This window comes from Mustela putorius, unplaced genomic scaffold (genome assembly GCF_011764305.1).
Source record: "Mustela putorius furo isolate JIRA1106 unplaced genomic scaffold, ASM1176430v1.1 tig00000179_pilon_pilon_pilon, whole genome shotgun sequence".
NCBI classification, from domain to species: Eukaryota; Metazoa; Chordata; class Mammalia; order Carnivora; family Mustelidae; genus Mustela; species Mustela putorius.
In genome coordinates, this window is record NW_025421305.1 from 12,621,990 (window position 1) to 12,649,228 (window position 27,239).

Below are 27,239 nucleotides of genomic sequence, written 5' to 3' on the forward strand. Positions count from 1 at the left end.
CAATAGCATTAACTTCGGGGTGCCTAAGGTTGCTTTTGCATAAGCTTTTATCTCATTTTTAGCAACATTAAAAAAAAAAAAAAGCACAAAAACACAGGATGTGTATAACCTTGGCTCACCATTGCTCTGGCTTCCTTAATACAATCTGCTAAAAGAACCAAAGTGTTGTGGTTTAGTTTCACAAGCTTCATCATATGGTTCTGCCAAAACTGCAAAGCTAATGGGACAAATAAAGAGGCTGACCATGCTGTACAACAGGTAAGACAGACCCTTCAAGTCAAAGAAGGAGCTTTAGTCCTTAAAGAGACATGTGTGTTTTTTTTTTAAAGGAAAAAAAAAAATGAGGCAGTAAACAGTAAAAAAAAAAATTAATAAGTGAAATAAAAATACTAAAATAATCCAAATTGAATGTGATTTGTGTTTTCTAATCCAGTCTACATTTGTACATTGTTTCCATATTAAACAGCCCAAGATTCTGTCTGTAGATACTTGCTAGAAGAGATCTGCAGGAAATGAAGTCTGGTACCTGACTTCATATATGACAAAGCATTTTTTTCCTTAAATTATTGATAAGCACATTGCCTTGATTGTGACCATGAGTCACTAAGCATAAATTTTAAAGGCCAAGCATTGTTCAGTAAAAGTACATCTCAATAGTTCTCATTATTCCAACAACTTTTGAGAACACAAGAACCTGACTCAATTTAAATATTGAAACACAGATTAAGTATGCAAAATATACATTTTTATGCCTAAAAACAAACACTTTTCACGCTTACAAAATATGCACAACAAATATTATTTGAGACAAAACCTAGCAATCATATCTGCCTATTGTTGTCAACTTTGTTTTTCTGAGAGGCTAATCAATCTGCGGAGTAGACACGGGCAAAAGTGGTATAAATCCACGCCAGCCGCCACAGTCTCATTGGGACTCAGTAATCCTACAAGGTAAAAGAAACCACGTGCTAATAATACTCTAAAGAAAAACAAGCTGCTATTTCCCAGAGTCTGATGAATTACTTTTTTACTTTTCCACTTTTTTCATTAATTGCTTTAAAATATATGCTTGCTCCTAAGGAGAAAAAAAAGGAAGACTTGGTTAAGGACTAAATCTTAAAAGATCCCCAAAGCTGGGCAGATTTATGCTTAAGTCTCTCATCTTCCAACACCTGTTCCTAAAGCTCCTACACTTGCACTTAAGGGGTAAAAAACGAGACTGGGAGGAAGCTCCATCTGCTTTACTTTCTGAGCTGGGATTTACACACCTACCTGATGAGTTCTCTCTCACACTCGTTCTCCCTCAAATCTTCAGAGACACACGCACACACACATGCAAACACAGACGATGTACCGACCACTGTCTGTCCAGGTTCATCAACACCGTGACAGAGGAGACAAGCCATACTATGATAATCACATCACGGTTAACAGTGAGAAATGGGGTTCTTTTAAAACCCGTTTGGACCCTTCATGTCCCTATTGCTACTCAGTTTCTCTTCATCCAGAAACTTGAAAGGTTCAGAAAGAGAAAACAATTTGCATGAAAGGAACAGAAAGAAAAGAAGAGCGTTCGCTTTTCGCGGGGGGGGGGGGGGGGGTACTACAAAATCAGCAACGGGACCCGGCTGCGCCCAAGGGCAGCATTAAAGACGGCCAGCCCAGCCCCTCGAGAAGTCGTGTGATCCAGAAGAGTAAATAAGTAAGAGTGGTCATTGTCATTAAGAATGAAAATAGTAATAACGATTGTCACCACGGGGTTCCGTACAGCAGGTGCACACGGAGCGGACTTCTCCTCCAGCCCCACCGCGCGCAGCCTCCCGGCAGCCGGACGCCGCGGCCGAGAAAGGCCAGTGGGCTCCGCGCGCGCGGAGCCGAGCCGAGGGGCGGGACCCGCTCCCGGAGGCTCCTCGGGCACGCGCCCCGCCCGGCCCCGCCCGGCCCCGCCCTCCTCTCTAGCGCCTGCGAGTCGGGCGGCCGGGGCGGTATTCTCGCTTCCGGTTGCTAGGGCCAGTCGCCGTGGCCTCTGTCCGCTTTGCCAGGGGACGAGGGTAACCTAGGTGCTTCCCGCGGGAAGACCCACCACCTCCGTTGACCATTATCTTGCTGCCTAAATTCCGAGGCAAAGAGGAAAGAGGAAAAGCCAGTTCTTTTGAGAAGCAGCGGATTGCCTTAAAGGATGGACCGGTATTCTCTGATACTATGGAAGGAAAATTGCCAGCATCAAGTGGACGTAATAACAGGGATAATACCTTGAGCCCTTATGTGCAAAGTTATCTATTAGGGATAAAACGGCCCATTTATGCAGCTCCAAAGCATTCCCTTCTGGACTGTCAACGGAAGAGAGATGGGTCAGGCACTTTGATGCTGCCCTGAAAACTAAGGTCATGTTTTGGGGGTCCATCCTCTGGCATCATTTCTAAATAGTACTAATTGGGATAGAGATCCTGGAAAATCTAATTAGATTGAAGATCATCTTAGTTTTTGATTAAATAGTATAACCCAACTAGTAGTGGCTGCAGTTTATAACAAGTCATTATTACAGAAAGAAAACAACTTACTTGTGAATGGTTAGGTATTGTGGGTCTTAAGAGGCTGTCACGGAGGGACTTGCTTATCTTTTTGACCGAATCTTTTTCCAAATATGTGAAGTGATAACATTTTGAAGGTAGAGGGAAAAAATGAGTGTTGTTTCTACTGCTCTGGAAAATCAGTATTTACTAGAAGATATAATACTGGCAGGCTGAATATTTTTGCTAACGTGGGAAATTTTAGAATGATCCTGATTGGTAATAGTATATGTATGTTAAGATTCTGTGTGAATTGTAAACCTAAATTTTACCTAGATTCTTTCTAGAAATTTTAAAGAATTTTCTTTCTTATCCTCTCTTTTATAGGAATTCTGCTTGGACTTAGTACAATATCAGCACAGAATGATTTTCACTAAGATGTAGTCTAGACTCTAATGAATGATTTTTCAGCAACAGTTCAAGCATAATCAAAATGTTTGCAACTCTCACTTAATTAATAACTGTGAAAAACAGTGCTTATTATTCATTAAAATGCAAGAGCACCCACAACTACTTCGAAGACCTTTACCTCCAAAATTCCCTAAGCTGCCTTTAAGTAAGAAGAAAGTCCATACAGGTATGTGTATTAGTCAGACATGTTATTAAGTTTATTTAGTTTTCATAGAAATTCCTCAACCTGCACAGTTCAGAATCACAATGGTAAAAGAAACACCCACTAATAACCAGTAACTTACAAATGTTTGTTGTGAGATGATAACATCCAATTCAATTCTACAATTATAGTTGATCCTCATTGTTCATGGATGCCATAGGTGCAAGTTTACCTAACTGCTAAAATTATTTCTGACCCCCAAAGCAGTACCCTGTGCTGTACTTCACCATTTTGTAATTTTATTTATTTGCCAGAGAGAGAAAGAGGGAGAGAGAGCAAAAGCAAGGAGAGATGGAGGGAGAAGCAGGCTCCCTGCTGAGCAAGGAGCCTTGATAGGGGACTCAATCCCACAATCCTGAGATCACGACCTGAGCCAAAGGCAAGTGCCCAAACAACAGAGCCACCCAGGTGCCCCTATAGTTTCTTTTTTACTCAGTGATATGCAGAATTTTTCAGAGCCGTAGAGAGAGCTCTTTCTCCTTTTATAATAGGTGAACTGTATGCAGGAAAGCAGTATATAGGGCGACTGTTGGTCCTTAATGACCAGGATGGTGAAAACACACGCTCCCGGTGGACATCCAACAAGGGATATGCTCTGCCTTCTTATTTCAGCTCTCATACTGTAAACAACAGCCCCTTGCTCAGTCTGTTTTCATTCTTTTCTCAGTGCCACGTTTTTAAAATTTTTGTGCTTTTTGCTGGTGATTTTGCTATCTAAAAGAGCCCCCTGGGGCATAGTGCTGTCTTGTGTTCATAAGCACGAAGAAGGCCTGTGCCTTACAGACAAAAAACATATATGTTGGTTAAGCTTCCTTCAGGCATGAGTTGCAGTGTTGTTGGCTGTCTGTTCAATATTGATGAATCAACAATATATATTAAAGTGTCTTTAGGGGCACCTGGGTAGCTCAGTGGTTAAGCATCTGCCTTCGGCTCAGCTCATGATCCCGAGTTCCTGGGATCAAGCCCCACATCAGGCTCCTTGCTCAGGAGGAGGCCTGCTTCTTCCTCTCTCACTCCCCTTCTTGTATTCCCTCTCTTGCTCTCTCTCTCTCTGTGTCAAAAATAAATAAATAAAATCTTTAAAGTGTCTTTAAATAGAAACACGTATAAAAGAAAATTGTGTAGTGATTGGTTGCTGATACTGTTGAGAGCAGAGACCTAGAACCTAACCCTGGATTTTTCCTAGAAGCAACGGCTCAGTGTTGGATAATTCAGTGTTCACTGAGATTTTTATAGAACAAAACAGTCATAAATAACAATTGTGCTAGGAATTGAGGGTGTAATAGTGAGCGAAAGAGACCCTGTCCATCCTCTTCATTGATTACCTTCTGGTTGCATCAAATAATCATGTAAGTAAATGTAAAATTACCCTGGGATAAGTGCTATGAGGGGAAGGCAAGCCACTTGAATAACTATCACTTTATATAATATACCCATAATCCTCTACTTCCACGTGCGGTATATTGACTCCTTACTTACAGCAATGATAAAAGTAGCATATTTCCACTTCTTTCCCCTTTTCAGTCTCCCCAACCACCTGATTTTCATTGATTGTGTTCATTATTTTATAACGTATTTCCTTATTTTAGTGTTAACATTTATACTGTTAAAATATGTCTAGTCCGTAACTTGATTTACAATGTTAAATTACTACCTTTGAATCAGGCTATTAAAGATGTATAAATCAACATGCCTAACACTACCTCCAATCTCCTATCCCACTGTCCCTTTCAACTTTTGTTATGTTCTTTCTACATTTCTTTAGGTGTTCTACGTTTCTACATTTACAACCTATTCTATAAAAATAATACCCACACAGTTATGTGGATTTACTGCTCACCACCAGTTCTTTTGTTGTAGTTTTTTCATTCATCTTTTGGTTGAAGTTTATCTGCTGAGTACAGGAATGACTAATTCTTTTTGGGGGATGGGGGGGGCCTCTCCTGCTTTTTGTCAACTCAGAGGTTCTATGACCTTGGCTGTTACTAATCCCATGTTTCTGAAGGCTTTTGGTGGAAGACTTTGCATGTAATAGATGTTTAAAATATTTGGTCATTAATACTTAAAATGACTCAAGTACAGTTTATAAAAATGAATATTCAATACATTTGAAATAAAACTCTGAAATAAATATCTATAACTTGCATACGATTCTAGATACTGTAGAGAATTAATAACCTGAATGATCTGGTGCAAGTCTTTTAGGACATTTTAAGACCTTTAATCAAGTTCTAAAGATGAGTTACACATAAAATCAGAACCTTAAATAACAGTATAAGGCAGCATAGAATTTATGCCCAATTAATGGTACAGACAGTAGTTCATAGATATGAGAGAGTACTGGGGCAGGAATGGGGCTTGAACTAAGACTTGAGGAATTAGTAGAAGTGGAATGAAATATGTTTTATGGAGGAGACCTGTATAGTTTCTGATGGCAGAGGAGTCTTTTAGGAAAGTAGAAATTTAATATGTTAGGGGGAAAAAAAAAAGAAATCATGGGGAAATGTATCAAAAACTTGGGAAGTACAGAATTGAAAAGACAGATAGCATCTTCACTGGGAGGATTTCCCTAAGCATCTCTTCCCTCCTTGAGTCAGAGTATCTTCCTTTATGCTCACGTAGTATTCTACCATTACCCCACCAAGGACTTATTCTCTGGTCTCTTTTGGTTTTGTTTGTTTGGTTTGTTGGTTGGTTGGTTGGTTCGGTTTGATTTGTTGTTGTTGTTTAGATTTTTTTATTTATTTGAGAGAGAGAGCACACAAGCAGGGGGAGGGGCAGAGGAAGAGGAAGAAGCAGACTGCCCACTGAGCAGTTCCCTTCTGAGGGGACCAGAAGTGGGACTCGATCCCAGGACTCTGGGATCATGATCTGAGCCAAAGGCAGATGCTTAACCCACTGAGCCATTCAGGTGCCCCCTCTAGTGTAACTGTTTACCTGCCTAGTTTCTATACTAATCTGTGAGATGTTTGCTGGTAGTAAGGTCTGTGCTAAGTGGTTGTACCCTTAGCACTGTGTACAGCTGGCACATGGCATGTGTTAAATGTTTATGTAATGAATGAAAATGGTTAAGTGTGGGCTATATTAATCAGGAAAAATGGATTGAATAAGGCTTAATGTAGACTTTGAAAGAAGAAAATGATTTCAGTTGGTTCATAGAGAAGGTATTCCACACGGTGTGATCAACCTAAGAAATGAAATTACACATGAGTAGGGTGGGCTTTATGGTTGTCAGTAATAACTAGAGTATCCAGAGGTTTCCACTGGAAGTTAATGAATCATTACCCAGCAAGGTTAGGTGAAGTGGATCCAATTCACATAGGTCTTATTCACCAAGCTAAGGAATCTGAGTTATCACTGATAAGACTCAGATAATTTGATGGAAATGTTATCAGGCTATGTCAGAAAATCAAGGTTGAAGTTAAATTGATGTCAAGTAGGATGATGAAAGTAAAAATTAGAAGGGAAAATCTGGGTTTTTAAAAAAATATCACTTAACTGCAAGAGAAGAAGTTTAAAATGCAAGACCTTGTGTGAAGGCATTTCATAAACTTTAAAATCATTGTGTAGTTGTGAGATGTTACAGTACTTGTAATACTTCTTACTTGGCCTGCAATTGTTTACTGACTTGCAGCAACTTGGAAAGTGCAAAAGGCCCTAGAGTGGGAGTCCAGGGATCTGAGTGCTGGTCTTAGTTCCAACACTGATACAATGCATGGCTTTGGGAAGTCATTCAGTGGGTGGGTCTTATCTTTCTATTCTGAAACCACAGATCTTAATTAGGTCAATGATTTTTCAATCCGTTTCTTCACTGTAAAACAAAGGACAGGGGACATGAATCCATCAGAACAATAGCTCACTTCCTCTTTGATTCTCATGATAGAAAAGGAGAGGGGAATGGAGTGGGGGAGGAAAAGAAGTAGAGAATTAGAAGCTTTGGAGCTGACATATATATTTTGAGTATAGCCTGGAGGTGATTCATTGGGTGTGTTATATGTGAAGACTGAGGAATTGGAAGTATGTGGACTGAAAAGTAACCCCATAAGAAGATAAAAAACATCCTAATCTCTACTGTTAACTTATATGGAAAAAAAAAGTTATATGGGGTTACAGATAGAATCAAGTTAAGGATCTTGTGATGAAAGATTATTTTAGATTATCCAGGTGGGCCCAAAATGCAATCACTTGTATCCTTATAAGAGAGAGGCAGAGGGAAATTACGCACACAAAGGGATGATGATATGAAGATGGAGCAAAGAGAGATTTGAAGATGCGGGCCTTGAGGATAAGCATGGTGTGGCCACAAGCCACAGAGTGCTAGAAGCCACCGGAAGCTGGAAGAGGCAAGGAATGGATTCTCCATAAGAGAATCCAGAGAGAACATGGCTATGCTGACACCTGGATTTTTGGCTCAGTGGTATAATTTTGGCTTCTGGCCTCCGGAAGTATGAGAGAGTCGATTTCTGTTGCTGTAAGCCACCAAGTTGGTGGTGATTTGTTACAGCAGCTAGAGGAAGCTAATTACAAGAGGAATCCAAGAATCCAGGATTCCAGTGTGTGTGTGTGGTGTGTGTGTATGAACAGGTGTGTGACGAGGTAACACATGTACCTTAATGAGTTAAAGAAGAACAGAAACTGTTGATGAGTAGACATGAGACGTTTGAGGTGCTTAGGGCTTCCAGACCCAGACTTAGAATTACTGTATATGGAAAATTAGTTAAAGTCAGATAAAGTCAGAGGGATAATGATAGAACTTTTGGGAATATTAAATGGTAATTTGAGAAAGAAAGATTTGTCTAGAGAAAGATGAATAGCCAGGTGGCATTAATGGAGAAATGATGGTGTCCTCATGAGAGCCAAGGAAAGAGCGAATTTCATGAAGAAGAGAGTAGATTAAAGTATCAAATACTAAAAAGAGGTCAAATAGTAATAATGTGTATCCGTTAGGTTTAGCAACCAGACATCAATAACTTTGTGATAACAGCTTTGGTAATAGAGGTGGGAAGTTCCAAGTCATAATAGTTTGAAAAGTAAATGGGAGGAAACTTTGAAAGGACAATAAAAGAAACTTTTATTATAAATTAAATATCCTTCCTAAATGCAGCACATCAAACTTAGGTTGTCTTTTGTGTGTGTGTGTGTGTATCAAGATAGCTGAAATTTAAAGTATGAATACCAATCAAGTATATATCAACTAAAAATAAAAGAAAGTAGAATCGGATGAATTATCAGTGTATATCACAAACTTCAGGGAAACCACTTAAAATTCTTTTAAAAGAAGTCCAATTGATATGCTAAAAGAGAAACTGAGAAACTGAATCATAAAATGCTCAGTTGAAACCAGAAAAAGAAGAAAAGGAAGGGAAGATTAAAAAAAAGCAGCAGCAGCAGTGGCAAAACAATAGTAAAGAATGGAAAACTTTATAAATGTGGCAGATATTAAGCCAATAATGTCCATAATTCATTACAATTAATGGTCTAAGTATACCAATTAAAAGACAAACTGTTATAGCAGATAAACAAGACCCAACTCTACGTTGTCTATAAGCAACTTACTTTAAGTATAACTTACTTTAGGTTAAAAGTAAAGGTGCAAAGAAAGACATACTGTATTAACGCTAATTTTAAAAAAGCTGAAAAAGCTATAAATTTCAGACAGAGCACATTCAGAACAATAAAAATTATTTGGGATAAATGAGGCAATACTTAATTATAGAAGGGTCAATTCTTTAAGAAGACATAATAATCTTTGACATGTATCCAAAAGAGGGAGTTAAAATATCTGATGCAAAAACTGCTAGAATTGTTAGGAGAAATAGATAACTCCACTATTATAGTATAAAAGTTCCACACTCCTTATCAGTAATTAATAGATTTGCAGGTGGAAAACTAGTAAGGATATAGTTGAACCAAATAGTACCAACAATCAATAGGATCCAATTGTCTTCATCTAACAACAGCAGAAAACATCTTCCCAAACTCCTATAAGTCACTCATCAAGCTAGACCACATTCTGGGCCATAAAACACACTTCCAAAGAACAGATATTGTACAATATTTGCTCTCAGAACACAATAGAGTTAAACTTAAAATCAGTAACCAAAAGATATGTGGAAGTCCCAAAATATTTGGAGATTATACAACACACCTAGGTAGGACATGGGTCAAAGAAGTCACAGAGATATTTTTAAATTGTTTGAACTAAATGAAAATAAAAATAAAACCTATCAAAATGTGTGGTACACAGCAAAAGTAGGGCTTAGAGGGTATGTAGAGCCTTGAATGCATATATTAGGAAAAGAAGATTTATCTAAAACAAATACTCTAGGCTTTTACCCTGGGAAACTAGAAAAGGAGAAGACTAGGTACCCTAGTCAATCATTCAGAGGGGAATCTAGATGAACTCTAGAAGCAGAATGCCAATGCTGATGGATGCCTTCATGGGCACATTTCCGTGAATGATATGAATTCATTAAAAGACTAATGACTATCATACCACCCTCAATATGAATTTTCAGGAGTATCCAAAAGGCAAAATAATAACACAATAAAAAAATATATCAGTGGTTGCCGGAAGTTTGTTCAGGGAGAGGAAAAGTGTTGAACAGGTGAAGCACAGGGAATTTTAAGGTCGTGCAATTATTTTTTAGGGTATTGTAATAGTGAATGCATGACATGATGCATTTGTCAAAATCCATGGAACTGAACAACACAGAGAATGGACCCTAATGTAAACTATGGATTCTAGTCAATTGTATGTCAACATTCGTTCATCAATTATAATAAATGTACTACACTAATGCAAGATGTTAATAATAGATAAAACTGTGTGCAAGGGAGGGGAATGAATGGGAACTGTCTTCTTGCTCAAGTTTTTTTTTTTTTAGTCTAAAACTGTTCTAAAAATAAAGTCCATTAATTTAATTAAAAGTTAGATTAAATAAAGTGAAACAACAGAGAGGAGAAGAAAAGACATCAAACTGAGTGTAAATTACTTCATTTTGCCATTGAAGGGAAGGATAGCTATGGTGAGATGGTGGTGGAGGTCTGGAGTTTGTTGAGGATTTTGCTTGTGTTACCATGTTTGTTTTAATATGGGAGAAAAGGGGAAAAAAAGGTGAAGATAGTGGTATAACCATTTTATTGAATGAGCTGTTTTTATTAGTTTTATATAAGGAGGAAGGAAACATTCTTCTCCTCCTACTGCCCTTCACACTCACATGGCACCTATCTCTCTTCCCAGGATTTTCTCATCACTGTCCTCTATGAGCCTGGTTTCATTTTCAGATATTAAACAAATAGTTCAACCTAAATCATTATTTTTAACAAGCATGTACTCAAATCTTGCCCCTTCTCCCAGCTCAGACTAGGTCTGCTAATTTGTAGACAAGTCAAAGGAAACAGGGTCATAATAAGTTCTTCCATCTTGTTCTTTACTTCTTTTCCACACTGATAGTTTCTGCTCCTGCATAGGTGGGGTTAGGGGTGGGGAAGAGTTAAGGAATGGAGGTAAGAATCACACATCAGTCTCAGCACCCCCTGAAATGCCAGGAGATTCAGATCAAGTAGTTTCAAGGATCCTCTTGCCTTGATCCAACTGGAACACAGCCCTGGAAGGACTAATATGGTTTTTTTTTTTGCTACTCTGGATTAGTGTGGGGGGGGGGGGTGAGTAGGGGAGTGGTAAGATGTTATATTCTCCTTGTGGCATACACTCCTCTTTCTCTATAAATGCTTCTCTGAGAATTCCCCTCACATGGCTTGAGGTGGGGGAAAAATCATCCTCTTCCACCCTCCACAGGGAGGGGAAGGTCAGGAAAACACATACCACTCCAATAGTGCTATTCAGAAGAATTCCTCTCTGTGAATTCAGGCCAGTCTCCAGCCATCTCTTAAAAGGGTGAGAGTTGGACTTGTTTTGACCATCTCTTTCCAAGCCTTGCCTTAATGTAGAGGTCCTCATCATTTATTGTACTCAGCTGAGACAATGGAAGAAAAGTCATTTCACATTCAGTCACAAAGGAGAAAGAAAGCATATGTACTGAAGAATGCAGGCACAGTGCTTTTCCTGGACCTAAGAGAGAAAAGAACATTTACCATTATAACCTAACTGAACTTGTAGTACGTTGTAGCCAATATCAGGATGTTAATAGTATTTGGACATTGGTCTGCCATTTGGCATTGAAAAGAAATGTCTTTGCTTGAAGAAGTTTCAAATGAGGAAGAGATAGATAAATAGCAAAGCTTCATTCAAATCATTTTTTCCCACCCCTACTTCAGTTTTAGTAGTAACTGCTCAAAAACAAAACAACAAAACAAACAAATAAAAAAAAAACCTCCCTTTATGTCTTATTATTCTATCAATTCTGTTCTTCCAAGAGTTTTTCCCTAACCTTTCTAAACCTAATACAATTTAGTCTTTCCACTTCTCCAGTTGATAACTCAAACTTTACCCCAGTCAGCTAAACAAAAGTCCTGATAGCTGAGCAAACATATACAGAAAATTTTAGAAGGCAAAAGAGGGGTTAGTAAGTAAACAAAAGCTATGAATGCTAACACATTAATAGTTTCGTCCCTGATACCTTGATAAATATAAACTAATTGTGTTTTCTTTTCTTTCTGGTTTAGCCAAGACTGTTAAAACTGAGCCAAAACATGTAACATTCATTCAAGATGAAACCACTTCAATTGAAAGAAAGAAAACTAGTTTTCCTGATGTTGTTTCAAGAAGTCAACCACAAACCCTTGTCAATATCCAAAATCTCTTTCTTGATCATTATATACAAGAAAGAGTGACTACTATTTCAATACCCAGAAAAACTTCTAAGAATGTGTATTGGCATATTCCAGAGACTGCTACTGGTACCTTATTTTTTCCAACCTGTCATTCAGCCTCAAGTCGTGTTTTTGGGAAAGAAATAAGACAAATGAAAAGGTCAAGAAAATCAAAAGAAAAAGCATCAAAAATAAAAAATATTTATTTTGGTGACATGTTCAAAGACATTGTGGTTTTCTCCTCAGAGTTCTCCAGATTTCCAAGTACTACTTCCCCAGCTATTTCTCCCAAACCCAAGGAAGTTCTATCTGCATCTACCTACACTTTTAGGCAATCTCTGATAGGTGCAAGAGCAACAGTGCCAAGCCCTATAGCAAGATCTAGTCGTGTTAAAGGAAGAAGATGGTGGGCTAAACATTTAAAACAAGATACTGCTATGGTACTAAGTATTACTCGTTTTCCAGGTCCCATCTCCATACCAACACCAGTTTTGCCAAGAAAACCTCAAAGACAGTCTTTGTTAGGTAAATGCATTCTGAACATGGTTTGTAATAATGGGGTCAAGTAGAGCAAGGGAGAGGGATGGCATGAAAGCAAAGGGTGGTTGGGTGGTTATTCCTTGCATTTGCAGTTTGGATGATGGGATCACTTTTGGCTCATACATTCAATATATGAGCCAGAATGCAGTAGCAGAAATACTGACTTTGGAGGTCTCCCAAGGTCAAACCGGGTGCTCTACCTCAATGGTGGTAGTGGGAACCAGATGAGGAAGTTCAAAGGATCTGAAAAGTCAATATAAAAGAGCAGTGGGAATGAACAATCATTCAGAAGGTAATCTAGATGAACTCTGGAAGCAGAATGCCAATGCTGATGGATGACTTTATGGACATATTTCCATGCATAATACAAATTCATTAAAAGATGAATAATTATAATGAAATCACAATACCCTTAACACAAATTTTCACAGGAATCTAAAAGTTGGTTCATTATTTTCTTTTTTCTAGAAACTCAGGTAGCAGAATCTGAAAATGTAGAAAGTACCCTGAGGCAAAGCACACCAAACCTACCTGAAGGTAAATTCTATATCATTCTTTTAAAAACTGCATATAAGTTTATCTCTCTATAAAAATATTCATGACTTTGTGTGTCAGTGTATGTGTATGTGATTCATATATATGTCTCCCCTCATTTTTAGAGCTCAACTCAGCTCTTCAGGCCATTTACTTAGCAACTATTTTTTTTTTTTTAAATATTGACTTTAAACCAAACTGGAATGATGTTGGGAACATAGAAAGGATCCTTAATCTGTGTGGGGCAGGTAAACATGAAATAATGAAAATTAACTACTTTCCACATGCCAGTCACTGTTCTAAGTGCTTTGGCTTTAGTTGCCCAGCAAAAACAAATGAAAAATAATCTTTAAAGAAAATTATATCATCCTAGACTCACATTATTTCTACAAATAATTTCACAAACACAGTGTGTAGTAAGCAATTCATAAATTGTGAGGCACACAGAGACACAAAATGAATGTGAACTAGCAAAAAAGTAAGCAGTGAAAACATACCCACAGGAGAGCCAAGTGTTAGAATTATCAGATACAGATTTTAAAATAACTTGAAGACTTTTGGTCTGTCTACAGTTGAGTAGCTTGTATTGGACAAATCCTCCTACCAAAATCAACTATTAAAGCTTCCCAAAATATAGAAAAATGCTATTGAAGGTATTGGAAAGTAACCATTGTAGGCCTGACATGAGAGGCTACAATCATTGAAATAAGGAAAGATTGTAAGTCAGCTCTCAATTTACCTTGCCTTTTGCCTGAGGTAATTTGTGGTGTTAGAGAATAGAGCACAAGTAGAAAGGGGGAGTATAACCGAGTTGAGGAGATAGCCATCAGACTTCAGAGCTGTCAGTATAGCTGGGGCTTGATGCAAAATCTCAGAGAGGAGAGAAGTGAATCCAATTATCTGCATACATATCTGCTAATTTCTAATCTGTGCATGTGCAGAATAAAACTCTAAGAAACACAGCAGGAAATATCAGCTGAGATGCAAAGGAAATGAACATATATTTTCATAGTGGCATGGAAGACAGTTATTGGAATTAAAGCTCTGCCAAAATGTAGGGGCCTTGTAAATACACTGAGCTTTAAGTTGAAGACCCAGAGGACCCATGTGTTAGGAATAAGGATGATGTTTTAGAAGAAGGCACAAGACTAAAGTAGATTATCCCTAATAAAGCTCGAAACCAAGCCTTAATGTATCAAAGTGATACTTTTGCCTAATCAAAGAAAATTTAACACTTGCTGGAGAGATGTTGCATTAACCCGATCCTTTAAAATTCTCATCCACAATGTCTAGCATTAAACTTAAAAGAATCACAAGACATCCTAAAAACAGGATAAAGTGAATCAGTAGAAAGAAACAGATAATAGAAACAGACCCATAGAATCAGATACTGAAGTTTTCAAATGGGGATTTTAAAATAATTGTGACTACTATGTTTAAGAAAATAAAGAATAGGAGCACCTGGGTGGTTCAGGTGTTAAGTGTCTGACTTCAGCTCTGGTCATGATCCCAGGGTCCTGGGATCAAGCCCCACATGGGTCTCTCTGCTCAGCAGGAAGCCTGCTTCTGCTTCTCCCTCTCCCACTCCCCCTGTTTGTGATCCCGCTCTCACTGTCTCTCTCTCTGTCAAATAAATAAATAAAATCTTAAAAAAAAAAAAAGAAAGGAAAGAATAAGTTGGAGAATTTTACTAGAGAACTAGAATTTTTGTTTTTAAAACCAAGAGTCAAAATTCTGGAACAGAAAAAATAATATAACAAATTAATGATTCAATTAATGATTAAACATAGAACATTCCAACTATAGAACTTTCTCTTTTTTCCTAGTTTAATTTACTTATTGTGAAAAATGATTACCAAAAGAAAGTAATATCTATCACCTTACATTTTTCTTGTTATGAGAATTTTTAAGATTTCAAATATACAGGACAGTATTGTTAATTATAGCAACCATAGGACTCTCTGAGCACGTTATCCCTCCCAATAATTCTGTACCATTAATTAACTTGACATCAATTAACTTCTCAGTCTCCTCCACATCATATGCTGAAACAAGTCATGCTGCTACTTCTGATTTATTGAGATTGTCCCACTCTGGTGGTTCCTTCTTTGAAAAGTTTCAGGTGTGAGTTTAATGGTCTTCAGATCCTTCAGAGATCCATCAGGGAATTTATCCTTAATCTCCACCTCCATTTTCTTCATTTCCACTCAAAAACCAACGGCTTGGACTTAGTCCATGAGGATAGGTGAGCTGGGAGCAGGCCATAGACTTTGGTCTTAACTTACTCTCCTTTCCTTCTTGCTCCACTCTCTCCCAAGACAAGGACTCTATGCAGTTAACTTTTACACCTATTGATCTGAAATGGGCACACAGGGCCCATTTTATAAATAGAAACTGAACACTGTTTTCTCTGGTCTAAGATGCATTATTTCCTTGTGTTGAAGCAATGGCATAAGAATTACTGAGGTTGTAAAATATGTTGCTGCAAATAATGCAGCAAGAATGGCTATGAATATAAAATTTATATTACAAAATTTCACAACATTTTCCTGCTGCACTTAGGTGCATACTTGGATAGGACATTTTTGATAGAAATTGAAGCCCACAAGGGTCTTAATAAAGTAAACTTAGATGATCTCTGTTTGGCTAACTTCTTAGTTATTTGGATTTTTCTTCTTGTATGGGGTCTTCAAACTGAGAGAAGGAAGCTGAATTATATATGCACTTGAAAAACTCATCAAGATGGTATTAGGAGAAAAAGCAAGGTTGTTTCTTAGGAGGTGACCTCTATCTGACTAAGATTATATGATGTCCTTTATTAGTTTTATGAAGCAAGAAGCTCCTATGTAAATTAATAAAATTTTAAAAATATATTTTTACATACAACACAAAAAGACTGAGATTGGTGGAATTTAACTTATCTAGATAGAAATCTATAAGCATATGGTTTTCTTTTTGAAAGGCAATTGTACTATCTAATATGTGGAAAACACACACACAACAACAACAACAACACCTAGTTTAGCAACAAGATGAGATTGGGTGGGGGAAGGTTATGAGGAATCTTTTCCAGAGGATTTACACAGCTAACCTATTTATGATGATTCACTGTTATCATATCATCAATACTTTTAAACTTTCATTCTAAGTGCTAACACAGTTGAGTCTCATGTTTTCTTCTATTTACTTAGGTATTGTTAAATCTAGAAAACAAGAGGAATCACAGGTACATCTCATACGTGGTGGAGGTCTTAAGACTATCAGTGCAACACGATATGAAACAATAATAGCCATGACCAACCTTGCCATAGTAAACTGTCAAATATATGGAAGAAATGCACTTAACCTTAAGGTATGCTAGATTGTTTTAATGGTAACTTCTTTTTGTATTACCTATTATTTTTACTTTAGGTTTCTTAATTTAGGTTAATTTCCATGTTATTAAAGGGATCTTTCCTGTTGCAATAGAGATTCTCTAGGAACACATTCAGATTTATCTCTAAACCTGTGTCTTAGTTTGCCTTCCTTCCAGTTTCTTAAAATGTTAAGATCCAAAGCAATTATAGTGTTTTTTCCTTATCTAACATGATAAGAAAAGTAGGATTCAGAATTATCATATTTTAAAGCTATCAGAAATCTTTGGCCCCTGTGCCAAATCTAGCAATAGGCTGACTTTTTGCTGAACATGAACCTGGTGTGATGAATAGCAATAATAATAGTTACCATTTATTAAGCACCCACTATGTGCAAAGAAAATGTTACTCTTAAAATAGGTATTATAATCTTCATTGTGCAGATAGAAGCACTGAAGCCCAATGAAAATAGCTCATGAAAGACTACACAGCAAACAAGGAGTAGAGCTTGGGTTTGAAGGCAGGCCTCTTTGACCTCAAAATCTATGCTTTTTTTTTTTTTTTTTTTTTTTAAGTAGGCAGAGAGGCAGACAGAGAGAGAGGAGGAAGCAGGTTCCCTGCTGAGCAGAGAGCCCGATGCGGGGCTCGATCCCAGGACCCTGGGACCATGACCTGAGCCGAAAGCAGAGGCTTTAACCCACTGAGCCACCCAGGTGTCCCAAAATCTATGCTTTTTTATTTTAAATTTTGTTTTGAAATAAATTCAAACTCATAGAAAAATTTCAAAAATAGGAAAAGCTATAAGAGTTTCTTGAGGGAAATTAGAGGTTCAAAAATGCCTCTGCATACTGGGGGATTTAAAAAGCTAGGTGCATGGCCAGCACAGGATGCATTCTCAGAAAAGGCCCACGAAGACTCCAAGCTTTCACCACCTTTTAATGGTCTAGCTAATCATTGAAAGGGTGCCCCTCAATAGAGCCAATCTGAAAAGACCAGAATATTATTCTCTCTCCTCCCAGTCCTGTTTTACAGGACTCTTTCAAAACACTAACTGAGGGACGCCTGGGTGGCTCAGTTGGTTAAGAGGCTGCCATTGACTCAGGTCATGATCCCAGCGTCCTGGGATTGAGTACCACATCGGGCTCCTTGCTCAGCAGGGAGCCTGCTTCTCCCTCTGCCTCTGCCTGCCATTCTGTCTGCCTGTGCTCGCTCGCTCTCTCTCCCTCTATCCCTGACAAATAAATAAATAAAATCTTAAAAAAAACAACAACACTAACTGAACACAAGCTAAAGGAGCACAGATTTCAAAGACAACATGTGAGAATGTAAAGACAGCAAAACAATTTAGAAAAATCACTAAACCAACAGCAATAGCCCACAGCAAGCAACAAAAATAAACACTGAGAAGGGGGATAATATAGTTTTTGGAGTTACCACATTATATAAGTTACCACATTATAATAAGTTATTATTATATATAAGTTATTATATATACTGTATATTATTAATATATTATTATATGATTTATTATATTAATATTTTATATATTTATATATAATATATATTATATTAATATATTTATTATATAATTTATTATTGTATAAGTTACCACATTATAATATTGAAAGTATTTAGTTTTCAACAAAATATGTGTAACATGTGAAGAAACGATATGGCCTAGTCATTGTAGAAATTAATAGATGCTGTCTCTGTGGAAGCACAGACATTGGACTTGCTAGAAAAAACCTTCAACTCAACTGTCTTAAATATGCTGAAGTAGCTAAAAAATGAAGAAGAGGAAGAATGATGTGTGAGAAGAGATTTATCAAAAAAGAGATAGAAATTATAATAGGGAGGGGTGGCTCAGTCATTAAGCCTCTGCCTTCAGCTCAGGTCATGATCCCAGGGTCCTGAGATCAAGCCCCACATCGGGCTCCCTGCTTAGCAGGGAACCTGCTTCTTCCTCTTCCTCTGCTGTTCCCCCAGCTCATGCTCTCTCCCCTTACCACCCCACCCTGGCCCTGGCAAATAAATAAATAAAATCTTTTTAAGAAAAAAGAAAACAAAATTATAAAGGAGAAACAAAAAGAGCTGAAAAATATAATAACTAAAACATTGGAAGCTTTCAATAGTAGGATTGAGCAGGCAAAAGAAAGAATCACAGAACTGGAAGGTAAGTCAATTGAAATCATCCAGTATGAGGAACAGAAGAAGAGGATGAAGGAGGAGGAGAAGGGGAAGAAGGAGTAGAAGGAGAAAAAGGAGAAGGAGGAGGAGGGGGAGGGGAAGAACAAAGGGAAGGGAAAGAAGGAAAAGAAGAAGGAAAAAAAAATGAACAGAGGCTCAGAGACCAGATACCATCAAGTGAACCAAATAGAGGTAATGAAAGTCCTAGAAGAAGAAGAGAAAGAAAAGAGCAGAAAGAATATTTGAAGAAATAATGGCCAAAACCTTCCCAAATTTGATTAAAGCTACAAATCTGTAGATCCAAGAAGTTTAACAAATTCCAAGAAGGGTAAACAAAGAGATTCACAATGAAACACATTATAATCAAATTGTCAAAAACTAGAGAAAAACCTTGAGAACAGCAAGAGAGGAATGATTTGTCATGCATAAGGCATCCTAAAAATTAATAGCCAGTTTGTCTTCAGAAACCACAGAAGCCAGAAAGGAATGGGATGACATTTTTAAGTGATGAAAGAAAAGCAATTTTTTTTTTTTTAATATTTTATTTATTTATTTGACAGACAGAGATCACAAGTAGGCAGAGAGGCAGGCAGAGAGAGAGGAGGAAGCAGGCTCCCCGCTGAGCAGAGAGCCTGATGTGGGGCTCGATCCCAGGACCCTGGGATCATGACCTGAGCCGAAAGCAGAGGCTTTAACCCACTGAGCCACCCAGGCGCCCCAGAAAAGCAATTTCTCAGCCAAGAATCCTATATCCAGCAAAACTGTCTTTTGAAAAACAAATGAGAAATTAAGATGTTCTAAGGTAACCAAAAGCTCAGGGAGTTCTTCAGGGTGCAATGAAAGGACCTTAGACAGCAACTCAAAACCTTAGAAAGAAATAAAGGAATCTGGTAAATGTAACTACACAGGTAAATATAAAACTCAGTATTATTCTATTTTTGGTTTGCAACACTTCTTTTTATTCCCTATGTGATTTAATGATAAATACATAAAATACTAATTATAAATCTATATTAATGGACATACAATGTATAAAGATGTCACTTTTGACAATATGTCATAAAGTAGGGCAGGGATGGAGTTGTATAGGAACAAAGATTTTACATGCTATTGAAATTAACTTGATATCAATCCAAACTAGATTGTTAAAAATTAAAGATGCCAACTGTAATCTCCATGGTAACTATCTTTAAAATATATACAAAAGAGAATGAGAAGAAAATCAATATGGCAGATCACAAAATAATTAAACTCCAAAAAGGCAGTAATCAAAGAACAATAATAAAAAACATTTTGGAAAAGGCAAAATTATAAAGACAGTAAAAATAAACAGTGGTTGCCAGGGATGGTGGAGGAGGGAGGGAAGAATGAGCAGGAGGGGTATAGGGGATTTTTGGGACTGTGAAATGTTTTTGTGTGGTACTGTGCTACTGGATACATTTCATTATACATTTGTCAAAACCCGTGGAATATTCAACACTAAGTTTGAACTCTGATGTAAATCATGGGCTTGGGTTGATAATGATGTGTGTTAATGTTGGTTTATTGATTATAACAAATACATCATACTGGTGTATGGAATGTTGACGTTGGGGACCAGGGGAATGTGGGTAAAGGGGAATGTGGAGAAGAAAAATCTCAAATCAATAACCTCACTCTACACATGAAAAACTTGAACCAAAGAGCAAAATAAACCTTAAACTAGCAGCAAGAAGGAAGTAAGAAAGATTACAACAGAGATTAATGAAATAGAGATAGAAAAACAGTAGAATTGGGGCACCTGGGTGGCGCAGTGGGTTAAAGCCTCTGCCTTCAGCTCAGGACATGGTCTCAGGGTCCTGGGATCAAGCCCTGCATCAGGGTCTCTGCTCATCAGGGATCCTGCTTCCTCCATCTTTCTCTGCCTGCCTCTCTGCTTACTTGTGATCTCTCTCTGTCAAATAAATAAATAAAATCTTTATAAAAAAGAGAAGAAAAGAAAAGAAAAGCAGTAGAATCAACAAAATCAAAAGTTAATTCTTTAAAAGGATCAATGGAATTGACAAACCTTTAGCTAAATTAAGAAAAAAAAAAAAAAAGAGAGAGAGAGAGAGAGAGAAAGCAAATAACTTAAAACCAGAAATGAAAAGGAAGACATTACTACTGGCCTTATAGAAATAAAAGGGGTTATAACAGAATACTATGAACAATTGTGTGCCAACAAATTAAATATCTTAGATGAAATGGCAAAATGTTTTTAAAAAGCACAAATTACCAAAACTGACTCAACAACAAATAGAAATCTGAGTCAACCTATAATGAACTAAAAAGATTGAATGAATATCAAAAGCCTCCCAACAAAGAAAAGCCCAGGACCACAAGGCTTCATGGATGCATTCTGCAAAACAGTTAAAGAAAAATGAATACCTATACCTCTCAAAATCGTCTTTAAAAAAATAATAATAAAAGCGAAGGGAATACCTCTAATGGTATTCTGAACCCAGTTCCACCATGGTGGCTGGAGTAGTTCTCCCACAACACCAAGCAATTCTTAGACACCAGCTGGGGGCCTACAATTCAACTCAATTTTGCCACTACTTAGAGCAAACACCAGATACCATAGGTAAAAGACTCAGTCCCTCAAGACTGCCTTCCAACTCACAATGCCAATCACAAGCCCAGGTTGGTAGGTACCTAGTAGCTGACCAACTGGCTATAAATTAGAGGTTCCCAAGAACCATTGCTTCAGTTCAATTAATTGGCTGGAGTGGCTCACAAAACTCAGGAATCCCATTTACTTACTAGATAACTGGTTTATTATAAAGGATATTAAAGGAATTAAAGGATAAGAGTCAACAGTCAGATGTAGAGATATATAGGACAAAGTATGGAAAAAGGATATTATAAGGGCCTATTTAGCCAGAGCGACTCCATCTTGGTTCAAAGCCATTTTGTTGTTTGTGCAGTAAAACTTAAACTGACCCTGCCCCCCCCCCACCCCGAGAAACTTACTTAGAAGCAAGTCTGGGAAACCAGTAAAATATGGTCGGCTTGTTCCTAATAACAGAGCCCAGAATTACAAGGCCAGGTCAGCCAGGTGCTGATAACAGAGCCCAGAATACAAGGACGAGTCAAGCCAGGTGAAAACATCCAATCAGTAAAGCGCACATACTATCTCCCTAACCACCAAAGAATGTAAACCCAGCCTTTTGGGCGCCAAACTTGAACGCCAATTCTGACCAGAGTAATAGGTTAGTTCAAACAGCTACTATAGGGTAAATTATAATTCAATTAGCCACCTGCGTGTGGCTTAACATTACTATACAATGTTAAAATCTCCTTGGCCATCTATGTGTGGCCAGGATTTTGCTCTATAAAAGTTAGTCTGTGGGGCTGGGAGGGGCTGCTCTCTTCGGAGGCGGCCCTGGCCGGTCAGCCTGACTTCTAATGCTTGGCGTAAAATAGAGCTTTGCATAACTTTGACCTTGTCTCAGTCTCGTTCCCCTGGCCGATCAGTCTAACTTCCAATACTTGTCATAAAATAAAGCTTTAAATAACTTTCACCTTGTCTCAGTCTTGTTCCTTTGATAACGGACCCTAACAGATATGAAGATTCCATGCCCTCTCCAGGCACAACTCTCCCCAAATCTCCACATATTTACCAACCTGGACACTCTCCAAACCCTGTCCTCTTGGTTTTTATGAAGGCTTTATTACATAGGCATAATTGATTAAACCATTAGCCTTTGGTGATTGAACTCAATATCCAACCCTTTCCCCTCTCTGGAGGAAGGGAGTTAGTGAGGCAGAAAGTGCCAACTCTCTCATCACGTAGTTGGTTCCCCTAGAAACCAGCCTCCATCCTTCAGTGCTTTCCAAAAGTCACCTTATTAACATAAATCCAGTTGTGGAAAGGGACTTGTTATGCATTTCACCTTTATGGCTCTGAAGTGATTTCAGGAACTGAGGAAAGGGGATCAAATATAACAAAAGATGTTCCCACTGCTCTTATGATTCCAGAAATTTCAAGAATTTGGAGACATGTGAGTCAGGAACTTCAAATGAAAACCAAATTATGAGAGATATATTTTGATCATCTGAGTGACCAAATACATATTCTTGTGAATTAGAATATCACAATCTCAGGATGCCTGGGTGGCTCAGTCAGTTAAGCGACTGCCTTCAGCTTGTGTCATGATCCCAGGGTCCTGGGATTGAGTCCTGCATCAGACTCCTTGCTCAGCAGGGAGCCCGCTTCTCCCTCTGCCTCTGCCTGCCACTCTGCCTGCTTGTACTCTCTCTCTCTCTCTCTGACAAATAAATAAATAAAATCTTAAAAAAAAAAACAACACGAATATCACAATCTCTAACACATTCTGTGTTGTCAGTATAACCTAGATGCCAAAGGAAAAAAAGACACCAAAGAAAACCACAAGCAACACCCCTTATGAATATGGATAAAAATCCTCAGCAAAATACTAGCAAACTGAATCCAAAAAATTAAAAGAATTATATGTAATAACAAAGGGACATTTATTCTTGAAATAAAAGAATGATTCAAAAAGAAAATCAATACACATTAAACATAATATGTATATATATACATATTATTATACATAAAAATACAATATTCATAAAGGGAAAAATAGTCATCTTAACTGATGCAGAAAAGGTATTTGACAAGACTTAGTTTTTTGAAAGGATTAATAAAATTTCTAAATCCATAATATGATTGATTAAGGAAAAACAAAAGAAAACTCTAAATATCAAATCAAATTTTTTAAAAAAGGGGACATCACCACATGTCTCAGACATCAAAATAGAAGATTACAAAACACTAAGAACAACCTTTTCCCAGTAAATGGCCCAGCTGTGATGAAATGGAAAACTTCCTTGGAAAACACAACCTGATAAAACAGTTACAACAAGAAATAGAACACCAGTATAGTTTTGTGCCTGTAACAAAATCTAATTAAGATTTTAGGTAAGAGCTTTTACACAAAGAAAGTTCTAGGCACATAGGACTTCCCCGGTGAGTCTATCAAATATTTAAGGACGAAATAACACTAGTTTATATGAACTCATTTTATGATGCCTATATAACTTCCACACCAAGGCCAGACAAGGATATCATAAGAAAGGAAAATTATAGACCACTATTTTTGATAAATTAAGTGCAAAAATTCTCAAGAAAACATTAGCAAGTCAAATTCAGCAATATCAAAAATTAAAAGTGAAGGATAATGTATCATGACTAAATGAAGCTTTCACAAGAAAAGATTTTCAACAATATCATCTTAATAAGTGCAAAAACTTGACAACATTCAACATCCATTTAAGATGAAAGAAAGGGGCACCTGGGTAGCTCAGTTGGTTAAGCACCTGACTTCAGCTTAGGTCATGATCCTGGGGTCTTGGGTTAGAGCCTCCCATTGGGGCTCCCAGCTCACATAGGAACCTACTTCTGCCTCTCCTTCTGCGCCTCCCAAACTTGTGTTCTTTCTCTCTCTCTCTCTCTCAAATAAATCTTTTTTAAAAAGATGAAAGAAAACAAATATACCTCTAAGTAAACTAGGGTTAAAGAAAACCTTTCATAATTAAATAAACAGTATCTATGAAAACTCTGCCACCAACACCATATATAATCAGTAAGGATTGAATACTTTCTCCCTAAGATAGGTGCAAGGCAAGAAAATTCTTTCCTTCACTTTTATCCTACATTGTAATGATGATTTTAGCCACTTACATAAGATAAGAAAGATTAGGAAGAAGTAAAACTATTTTCATTGGCATACAACACAACTGTTTATGTAGCGGAATCTCAAAACAATCTTACCAATAAGTAAATTTAGCTGGAAACAAAGTCAGAAGTTTAAAAACTGACATAGGACTATCATCAGGGTCAAAGTCATAGAGGTCATCTAGAATTCTGCCACACACACACACACACACACACACACACAAGAAAAAGAGAAAGGACAAAAGACTTTGACAGATCTTTACAAAGGATGATATACTAAGGGTCAACCATAACATGAAAATGTTCTCGTCATTGCTCATCAAGGATGACTAATTGAAACCACAGTCAGATTGCACAGCATATCCTATAGGATGACTAAAATTAAAAACTCAGGAAGGGGTCAGTTAAAAAAAACAAAAACAAACTCTGGTAGTATTCCCTTATTTGTTTTTCATGTAGTGAGCTTTTTGATTTGCTGATTCTTACCATTCTGTTTTTTATTTTATTAATTTTTGCCCTATCTTTATTATTAGTATCTTTCTTCTTTTGGAAGGATGTATTTGCTGTCCTTTTTCTAACTTCTTTATATGAATGTGGGCTTCCTATGAAAAGGGTGATTTTCAGCCTTTCCTTTTCTTGTTTATGTATTTAAGACTCCAAATTTTTCTGTAATCATAACTTTAACTATATCCTCCAAGGTTCAAAATGTCGTATTTTTTAATATTTTAATTTTGAAATGATTTAAAAATTATAGAGGTGTTGTAAGAAAAGTACAAAGGAAGCCCGCAGAAGTACTTCATTACCCCAGAATACTTAAGCACATATTCCCTATAAGCAAGGACATTCTCCTATGTAACCATAGGGCAGCCTTCAAAATCAGGAAATTAATATTGATTCATTACTCTATTCAACCAAGAGATCCCACTTGAAGTTTGCTAATTTACCCCATAATGTTCTTTATCACAGAGGGATCTAATCCAGGGTCACAAGCTGAACACTGTTGTTTCAGTTTCTTTCAAGCTGATGTTTCCAGCTTTCTTTGACTTTCATGACTTTGAAACTTAAAAATTACAGGCAAGTTATTTTACAAAATGTGCATTACTGTGGGGTTTTAGTATATTTTCCAGTGATTAGATATAGGTCATTCAATGTTGGCATTAATATCTCAAAATGTTTTTCTTTAATTTTATTTTATCATATGGCACATGATTTCAATTTATCCCATTACTAATAGGGTTTACTTAGATTACTTGTTTAAAGTGGTATCTTCAGAGCTTCTTCACTGTTACTTTCTTCCCCTTTGCACTTAATATATAAAAATGATGCAAATAATCCTAATTCTCATCAAATGTTCAATTTGTTTCATGTGGTGAGTATAATCTGTTATACTGTTACTGATTTTTAGTGGGATGGCTGGAGCGGAAGTGCGTATGGGCTGGGGTGGTCCTAGGACTCTTGGTGCAGAGGGTTCTCTGATGGGACAGCTGGAGCTGAAGTGGGGGCAAGCCAAGTGGTCCTAGCATGCTCAGTTCAGGGTCACTCTGATAAGGTGTCTGGAACTGAGACGGGGCACAGACTAGGGTGTACTGGGGTGCTCTGTGCAGGGGGTGCTAATGGGGTGGCTGGAGCTGAGGCAGGGGGCACGCTGGGGGTTCCTTGGGATGTTTTGCTTAGGGAATACCATGGTGGGGCTGCTGGGGCCAAACAGGCATGAGCCAGGAAGTCCTAGAGCACTCCACTAGGGGCGCCCTAACAAGCCATCTGGAGACAAAGTGGGTCAGGCCTGGAGTGTTTTGGGGTGGTTTGCACCTGCGCCACCTTGCCTTGATGGCTGGAGCTGTAGTGAGTATTGACTAGGAGTGTCCCAGTGTGTACCATCTTGGGGCTGCCTTAATGGGGTGGTTAGAGCTGGCGTGGGCTAGGGGACCAAGGCTCACTGAGACAAGAAGACTCACTCTGGTGCCCAGAGCCTGCTCCTTTCTGCTCTGTCCGTGGAGAGGAAATGTTACACGTGGTGTTCACCAGCCCCTCTGGTCCATAGAGTTCCAGCAGCTCCCCTACCATTTGGCAGAGTTCTAGAGCTGCATCTCTTATATTCTAGTTGCTCTTTGAACCATGGCTTTTTCTCTGTGCCTCAGGGTAGATGAATCTGGTACTGGTCCCTCAGTACTGTCCCTCCCCGCTGCAGTTCCAGAGGAAGCGTTTGGGGTGGGGGTAGGGGGCTCCCTGCCTTACCGTGTTTCCATCTCTTCTGATGTTCTCTGCATGATCTCTCTATCTTTTGTTGTGCAGAAGCCATTCAGTCAGCCCTCAGTTCTTCTTCAGGTGGAATTGCTCTGTAAATAGATGTAGAAGGGGCATGTGTATGGAGAAGGTGAGTTCAGGGTCTCTCTGTGTCACCATCTTGGACCAGAAGCCTCAAATGCTTTATTTTGATCTAAGCTTCAATCTTTATAGAGGTTTCCAGTTAACTTTTACTCCTAGGGCTGTAGCCTTTCAGCCCTTTCATACCAACTCTGAGACCCCCTTGTCCTCGATAAGCTGTGAATTCTAATTTTTATCTCTCTAGCCCTATTAGACTGGCTATAATTCTTCTCAACTCAGCTTGTCCACAGCTTTTGATTAGGCAAATGACTTAGGGAGAAAAGTAGTGTTGAATGTTCTGTCTACCATCCTGAGATTCTCTTCTTTCTAGAAGTTTGGCTTATTAAGACCTAGCTACTTTGTTAATTCTCCAAACATTTATTGTGTTGTGTTTGTTTACCTTTTTGGTTTTAGTGAGAAGGTTGGTTTGAAATAAGGTCGTTAACCATTAGGATAAGTGAACAATCAGATTATCTGGTTTTGTAGTGAATTACTTTTATTTTTTTAAGATTTTGTTTTTAAGTTATCTGCACAGCTAACATGGGTCTTGAACTTAACAATCCTGAGATCAAGAGTCACATACT

General features: G+C 37.9%; 2 protein-coding genes and 1 long non-coding RNA gene across 4 annotated transcripts in view; 1 reads left to right on the plus strand and 2 right to left on the minus strand.

The window, feature by feature from the left end:
- Positions 1-1,862, minus strand: part of LCP1 (lymphocyte cytosolic protein 1) — an 84,705-nt gene extending 82,843 nt beyond the window's left edge. The window contains exon 1 of the mRNA XM_004759209.3: positions 1,769-1,862. The gene's annotated coding sequence lies outside the window, so the exon portion shown is untranslated. The remainder of the gene's footprint in view (positions 1-1,768) is intronic.
- A 16-nt stretch (positions 1,863-1,878) lies between these two features.
- LRRC63 (leucine rich repeat containing 63) overlaps positions 1,879-27,239 on the plus strand; it is a 42,373-nt gene continuing 17,012 nt past the window's right edge. Inside the window, exons 1-5 of one of the 2 annotated variants that reach the window (XM_004759212.2) lie at positions 1,879-2,233; positions 2,898-3,147; positions 11,812-12,483; positions 12,967-13,035; positions 16,224-16,384. In XM_004759212.2, the coding sequence (XP_004759269.1) occupies positions 2,970-3,147; positions 11,812-12,483; positions 12,967-13,035; positions 16,224-16,384 (1,080 nt within the window). In that variant the 5' untranslated portion in view covers positions 1,879-2,233; positions 2,898-2,969. The remainder of the gene's footprint in view (positions 2,234-2,897; positions 3,148-11,811; positions 12,484-12,966; positions 13,036-16,223; positions 16,385-27,239) is intronic. The other variant, XM_004759213.2, reaches the window with a different exon arrangement.
- On the minus strand, positions 10,443-26,613 carry LOC106006532. The gene is made up of 3 exons (XR_001180636.2): positions 26,527-26,613; positions 11,012-11,257; positions 10,443-10,648 (listed from the first exon to the last, which is right to left on the minus strand). It is a non-coding gene; the product is annotated as an uncharacterized LOC106006532 (long non-coding RNA).